At 35.8% G+C, this 7,445-nt stretch overlaps 1 protein-coding gene and 1 long non-coding RNA gene across 7 annotated transcripts in view; one reads left to right on the forward strand and one right to left on the reverse strand.

The window, feature by feature from the left end:
• Window positions 1-2,860: 2,860 nt before the first annotated feature.
• Window positions 2,861-5,969, reverse strand: LOC134802065 (uncharacterized). The gene is made up of 3 exons (XR_010145806.1): window positions 5,786-5,969; window positions 4,682-4,863; window positions 2,861-3,771 (listed from the first exon to the last, which is right to left on the reverse strand). It is a non-coding gene; the product is annotated as an uncharacterized LOC134802065 (long non-coding RNA).
• Window positions 5,970-6,433: 464 nt separating this feature from the next.
• Window positions 6,434-7,445, forward strand: part of LOC134802291 (nuclear transcription factor Y subunit beta) — a 26,297-nt gene continuing 25,285 nt past the window's right edge. For 5 of the 6 annotated variants that reach the window (XM_063774873.1, XM_063774869.1, XM_063774870.1 and 2 more), the window contains exons 1-2: window positions 6,434-6,582; window positions 6,740-6,847. In XM_063774873.1, the coding sequence (XP_063630943.1) occupies window positions 6,749-6,847 (99 nt within the window). In that variant the 5' untranslated portion in view covers window positions 6,434-6,582; window positions 6,740-6,748. Of the gene's footprint in view, window positions 6,625-6,739; window positions 6,848-7,445 lie in introns of all 6 variants that reach the window. The other variant, XM_063774871.1, reaches the window with a different exon arrangement.

The raw sequence follows: 7,445 nt of genomic DNA on the forward strand, positions 1-7,445 counted from the left end.
ATCACAAAAGTTATAAAATTGTTGAGTATAACATTCAAAGGTATATCAATAATTATTCAGAAATATTTTAAGGCATATATTTTATCGGACTAATGGTCGTTAATCATATCGTTTTAATGTCGTCTCTTTGTTTCCCATAAACTTACTGTTTCGAATTTCGATAGTCATAAAATGATATCCTCTAATATTCTAATATTTAGGATATTAGAGGATATAATATTAAACATTATGACTTTCAATAATTATGTCAAACAAAGGGCCATTTTTAATGACATCCTTCATATAAAGAAAAATGAAATCTGTTTCCTCAGGTAGGTTCGTTAGTTACCTTGTGTCCCTCAGAGCGGAAATAGGAGCCCCGCGAAGCGGGGCTCCGTCGACTCGTTGGCGGGATGAAATGGCTTAATAAACTACATGAAAAATAAGAAATGGCGGGAAATCAGTAAACCAAACAATAAAACATCTGATTCCTCAGGTAGGTTCGTTAGTTACCTTGTGTCCCTCAGAGCGGAAATAGGAGCCCCGCGAAGCGGGGCTCCGTCGACTCGTTGGCGGGATGAAATGGCTTAATAAACTACATGAAAAATAAGAAATGGAGGGGAAATCAGTAAGCCAAATAAAAAAAATCCCCAGGTAGGTATGTCTACCTACCTGGGGATTGCATGCAACAAATTAGCATGCAATTTGTTTTGATTAATTTTATAACTATTGACAATATGACTAATAAAAATTGTGATGGAAAACGATATGGTCTAAAAAAATCGGAACTTAAAATTTAGAGAATGCAATAGATCCCCTACTTATCATTATAACCTGCAATAAAAGACCTTACAACGATTATTGTAAGCAAGTTTATTGCCTTCAATATTATGTAATGGTATACCTTCTGGACTTTGAATATTATGAGTAACAAATTTTATGACTAACAATAATAGTGACCTGCAAAAATCGGAACTGCAATTTATATTGTTAAAATTTATGACTATTGACAATATAACTAATAAAAATTATGATGGAAAACGTTATGGACTGAATAAATCGGAACAAAAAAATTATGGGAACCAATAGAGACCCGTGTAAAAGATATGGTGTACCAAACCAAACGGAATGTGAAACTGCGGACGAAATGAGACAAAGGCTAATTGGTGCTTTCTGCGGAGGATAAATGACGAAGAGCATACACTATATCGCATGTGCAATGTGCATCGACATACTCGGGTACGGGCTGCGGCGGCGTTGTAATACACGGAGGTACATTTGAACACCGTATGTGAAAAGAAGATAGTATTAAATATTGGAAAATAGTTATTTGTACAACAAGAGATCAAAGTTTGATATTTCTTCGAGTGCTTATTTTGAGTCCCGTGCAAGCGAAAGATTCTATAATAGATTCACGAGCGTAGCGAGTGAATCTAATTTAGAATCTTGAGCGTAGTAAGGGATTCAAAAGCGCACGAGATGTAAATAACTTTGATCTCGTGTAGTACACAAAATTTTTCACCCTAAGCAGTGAGAACATACCTAGAGGGACAGAGATAATAGAACCCAAGTATATCGAACTTGTATTAGACCCCGCATGTTGAAATGACTATAAAGATCACTTGAATGTCATTTTGTCTCACTCAGTGAGCAAAATCGCATTTTGCTCACTTAGTGAGACACAATCAGTGAGCAAAATGCGATTTTGCTCACTGAGTGAGACAAAATGACTCAGTGAGCAAAATCGCATTTTGCTCACTGTTTTTAAGAAGCAAAGTACCCTTGTTCGAGCTGCTGAGGTGAAAAAGTAATTATCTAAGAAAGTAATAAAATTGTTTGTAATATTTTTGCATGCATTTGATTTATTTGACATTTATGCGTCATTCATACATCATTGCGATACTGTCAACGATCGGAAAAAAGTGTAAAGTCCCGAGCTTTCCCGACGGAGATCCTTAATCTAGCCGTCATGTGCACATGCTATAGGGTTATCACCACAGTTAAAAAGTAGTATTTTTGCAATTTTTAATTTTTACTCAATTAACGATTCTTACCATTACCAATAGTCTCTGTATCACTTAAACGACCTAATACTTCCGGGAAGGATCGTCGTGCCTTTCCACCCTGTTATAATTTGAAACAATTAAGTCTGTTTGCACCACGCGTCAAAAGTACCTATATGTTTTGGCCACTGGCCAATAATTAGTGCACTATGGTGTACCTTATATCTTAAGGAAACGAAAGGAAACTTCCTACAAAACCGAAGTTTGACAGCGGTTCAGGGACGAATCATGCTGTCCCTTTCTTATATCCCTTTCGGCTATTTAGGGTTGTCAAAATTCAAGTCAATATCCTATCTGTGGTCGTACACGTAAAGGGACGTCAAGTTGTGCCAACCCTAATAATTGCTCGGAGCAATGCTGAGCCGAACGGAGTCGAGAATTCCCGAAAGGAAGAGTTTCGCACCCTTGGGCTTCTAGTGCCAAGTCTTCACATGTTTAGTCAAATTACTTCTACATCGACACGAATACTCGCATATATCGCATTTGTATGGTTTCTCATTACTGTGTATTCTCTCATGTATTCGTAAAGATTGGATATCCCTACACCTGTAATCACACGACTTACACTTAAACGGTCTTTCGCCCGTATGAATCATTAGGTGACGTATTAGACCACCTCGTAAGCGGCATTTGAAACCGCATGCATCGCAAGTGTATGGTTTCGGGCCATTGTGTCTCATTTTATGTTTCAGTAAATTGTAATGAAGGCTGCACCTGTAGCTACACTGATTACATTTGAAAGGCTTTTCACCAGTGTGCGTCATTTTATGTATTCTTAAGCTGCTTCTAAATTTGTATTCATTTTGACACTGATTGCATTTATATGGTTTTTCACTACGGTGTTCTATTAGATGCAAGAGAAACCGGCTTTTCATTCTGCATATGAAGTTGCAGTCGTTGCATTGGAAAGTATTTTCGATATGCATTTGTTGATGGCGCAACCATACCTTTTTTCGACTACATTTAAAAGTGCATTCTGTACAATTGAATGGTCTTGGTGCATGTGATCTTTTGTGTCGACCTAAGTCACTTTTTCGCGTACATGTATAATCGCATATCCCACATTTGAATGAATTCTCAGGTCTATGTGTTCCTTCATGTCTTCGCAAGTCAACTTTGCCTCTACAGGCGTATGAACAGTGGCGACACTTGTATGGTTTTTCCCCACTGTGTACCATTTCGTGGCGAACTATGGTTCCTTTACTGTCAGATTTGAAACTGCATTGTTCGCATTGATAACGTTTCTCCCTGTCTTCATTGTGTATCTTTTCATGTACCATCAAAGCGTCTTTCCGGCTACACTTATATTCACACCAGTGGCATTTAAATGGTTTTTCTCTAGTATGTGTACGCAAATGATTTTCAAAATGTGCTTTGCGACCAGCGGCGTATTTACATTTCTTGCATTTGTAATATGCATAACCATGTTTGGATTTCCTATGCTTCAAAAGAAGCAATTTGCTAGAAAACATAGATTTACACTTTTTGCATGTAAAATGTTTCTCTTCTGACAAGGTTTTATTTATAGGTTTTACTACATTAGTTTTAATGGGACTTTTATCATTACTCTCAGCTTCTTTTAACTTAGATTTTAAATCATCATCAAAGGTCATCGAGTTATTTTGACTGTCATTATCTGTAATTTCTTCCTTCTTTTCAACCTTGAGTGTGGTGTGCATGTGCCGTTCCCTTTTGATATTTTCTTCACAGTTTTTGACATTTTCTTTAGCTGCAAAATAAATTAATTGTTAGGAAACTTATATGTCTGGTTTTCAAGCATAATGGAACATGATGTTGGGAGTCTATAAAAGATCACTATTAACTATCATAAAGATTTAATTAGAAATCATAGAACGTTAAAACATCACATAATAATATTTGTTCTAAGAAAGCAATTTTTTTTTATTATACATAGCAAAACTATACTAAAAAACAACCCTACTCAGATTACCGTTTTTAACACATTCAGTGCCAGCGCGTGCTACGCGCTACGAGGGTCGATAACATGTGAAACCCGTATGTAACTAGGCTTGTGCCTGCTCGTTCACTACAGAGAGCGCTCCACTCTCTATCAATCGGTCAAACGAACTAGTTCGCTCTTTTAGTTCCTTTAGTTCAGTTCGGTCGTCGAACTTGTTGGGAGCCGGGAATGAATAGGAATCGGTTTTACACTCGATTTTATTCCAATCTTTGGTAAATTCAAATTGTATGATATGATTATGTCGATATTAAACATTAAACACCTTAACTCAATGAAAAAAATTAAAATAGGTATATGGAAAAATATTTGATTTTGCTTCATACTTTTCGGGCTTTGGCGTGTCACGTTGTTCTTTGTCTCATTCGCACTTGTGCTAGCGGCATTTTAAATAGTTTCGTTCCGTCCGTTTTCCGTTTCACTCAGTCAATCGCTCTCCAATCCCACTAAAGGACCTAAAGACCGATTAAGAGCGCGCCAAAAGATTTAGTTCCTTTCGGTCCTTCACGGGATTTCTTTCCTAACAGTTCTTAGTTCGCGACCGACACAAGCCTATATGTAACAAAAAACGACTGCGGACTGAGCTCCCGCCTGGCAGTGAATGCGTTAAACTTTTGTCCATTCACATAGTTTGTAACTGCCAAAATCTTAGAAAATGTACCTTTACATGCAAATGCCACATTAGGCCGTTGAAAAACCTCCGGGCCCACAACCACCTCCCTCTTGATAACATGATCTTCATACAAATCAGCCTGTATGGCTTCCTTGCTCTCACTCTCTTCCCCGGGCTCCTCTTTAACTTTTGTTATATCCATTGACATAGTTGTCATGTTTCTGTGTAACCTGCAAAAGCAATATAATAAAGTGGAAAATTTCCAAAAAGTTGAAAATTTTCTGAGAACCAATTACCGGAAGATTTCGCAGGATCAAAGAAAACATTCGTTTTAGAAATGGAAATTTTGATTCCCATGTTAAAAATATTAGACGTTTCGGTAATGATACCATGTGGAATTTTTTTTAAGTTGTATGTTTTGTCCCCAACCCACATTAGGCCAGCATGGGGACAATATCCCAAGAGTCTAAGCCCGCACGTGAGAGAAAGATTATTTTATTTTGATCAGATTATTTGATACATCAGACATACATACATAACTGGCTGAACTTGCCTCAATAGAAACTAAACGTGAACATACCTTTTTTTTGTTAAAATTCAATTTTCAAATTAATTTCTTGTTTTGATACCTATATTGGGCTTATGAGAGCAGGATTTGCTTACTATGTAGGCAGGGTGCTAAGCTAATAGTTTTTCTGATTGTACAGTCACCTGCAATAATATGTTACACAATGAAGGCCGCAAAAATTTCTGACACGATTTGTTTGTAGAGCCACACACACATATTTTCGCGGCCTTTGAAGAGTAACATATTATTGCAGGTGACTGTACATAAAACATAATTTTATGTGAACATACCAAAACATAGGAGGTACATATTTATATGGTCCTATCATTTTTTAATTTCAGTTGTGTTTCAAAGCATTTTCAGCTTAGCAAATAGCCGCTTCCTGCTACCTTCTTCCTACTTCCTGAACCGACAAAGTAAGTTAAATTCACTATTTAAAAACATACGATCATCTTTGGTTTAAGACAGGTGAAAGAGGCAATAAGTATTGTATTCTATGATTTTTCTAAAAATAGTTGTGTGAGTTGGGGTTGGGTTTGGGTGTGTGGCTAAAAATAAATAATAACTAACTGTTTAAAACGTACCTTGACACAAGATGTAAATATTTAAATGGATGCTTTTCCTGAACTTTCAAGTAGTGATATGTTCCGATTTGTAAATGCCTATGCGTATTAGAAAGATGGTATTGAATTGTAATAAAAAGAAAGTAACCACCCAAACCGGATTGATAGTCACAGGATAAGAAAACGAATCAGATAAAGAAATAAAAAGAAAGATATTCAAGTGACATGCAAGTGACAGATAGTGACACTGACAGAAAGAAAGAGTTTTGCGTTCGGTTCGGAAATTGGATTAGGGCTCTATAGATGTAACAATTTATCTTCGATTTGATCGCATTTATTTATCACTGGCAATTAACGAATTACAAATGACGAAACGTGCCACATTTGGTTTCATTTGTATAATTTGTGCTGTAATATCAGTCGAATTCTATATTCAAATTCCATTTGTTAGAAAGAGAGTCCTTGTTCTTTTACAAAAATCAAAACGTCATTATTTGCCCCTCTAACAGCTATTTATGTTACAGTTATTTATGCAAAAACAGCTCCTAAACTAATGAATATTCTTTGACTAGAAAATTGCCCACGGTCCTTCAGGATCGCTCGCTTCGGTTTCAGCGATTTTTTACTTTACTATAAAAAAACAGTGCGATAACAAAACGCACTAAAATGTCAAATGACGTTTACGTTTGACGTGACGTGTCGATTTGTTTGAAGTTACACTTTTTAGAAACGCTTGCGATTTCTAAATCGGCTTACATTATCAGAATACTCGATAAGCATTTTATCGCCATTAATATCCACGTAGCTTACATTTAGAGGTAAATCAATTAACCTCGCTTTTAAGACGGTTCAACACGGAGGTTAGATCATAGGTTTTATTTCCAAGTTTTCACTTATAATTTCGCTTTTTATCGTTAAAATAGTGAATTAAGGTGTGTCTACAGTTTGTAGTAATTGTTATTGTATACGTTTCAGGTGTGAAAGATGTTGCGTTATCTAGTTTTTGCTGTTTTCCTGCAATGTTGCATTTCGCAACAATATCAGCAAAAAGTTGCTCCTGGGGTGCCCCCACAGAACTATCAGGTAACTATTAGTTGCTCTTCTTCCTCTTTCCGTCTCCCTGCGTTTTAAATAATCTTTATTCAATAGTTGTTATGTCAAGTTGGCATAATTTGGGGTTTCCCCATATGTTTCACTGAATTATGAAAGCAATACAATACAAATCTATTAAATATAGTGAAGCAAGATTCTTCTTAAGACTCAAAGAATATAGACCTTAAGACTAAATAAGCTTATGAGTATTGGTACAGGTAGGAGATGAGAATAATAAATTATACTGAAGAAGTAATCCAAGTGTACCATTTCTTTAGGTTGTGTAACCAGTTCTAATGATACCAGATAAAAAAGACGCACATACAAATAACTTGATACAAATAATTTTGTTTGCATTTTAAATGTATGTCTATAATTTGATGATTCATGATTTTATGATGACCTCAATGTCAATTCTATGTTATAATTTTAGTATTCTTAATTCATGATGATAACTTGTTTTGTGTGTAAAATATGCCACTATGCTATATGGCGGATATGCCACTTGTATTTTTTGTAAATAGTTATAAATTAAAAAAAATGCAATAATATGCTAACTAATCTCACTTTGTAATGGAATTCTTCTTCT

The sequence above is a fragment of the Cydia splendana genome, chromosome 24 (assembly GCF_910591565.1).
Source record: "Cydia splendana chromosome 24, ilCydSple1.2, whole genome shotgun sequence".
Taxonomy (NCBI): Eukaryota; Metazoa; Arthropoda; class Insecta; order Lepidoptera; family Tortricidae; genus Cydia; species Cydia splendana.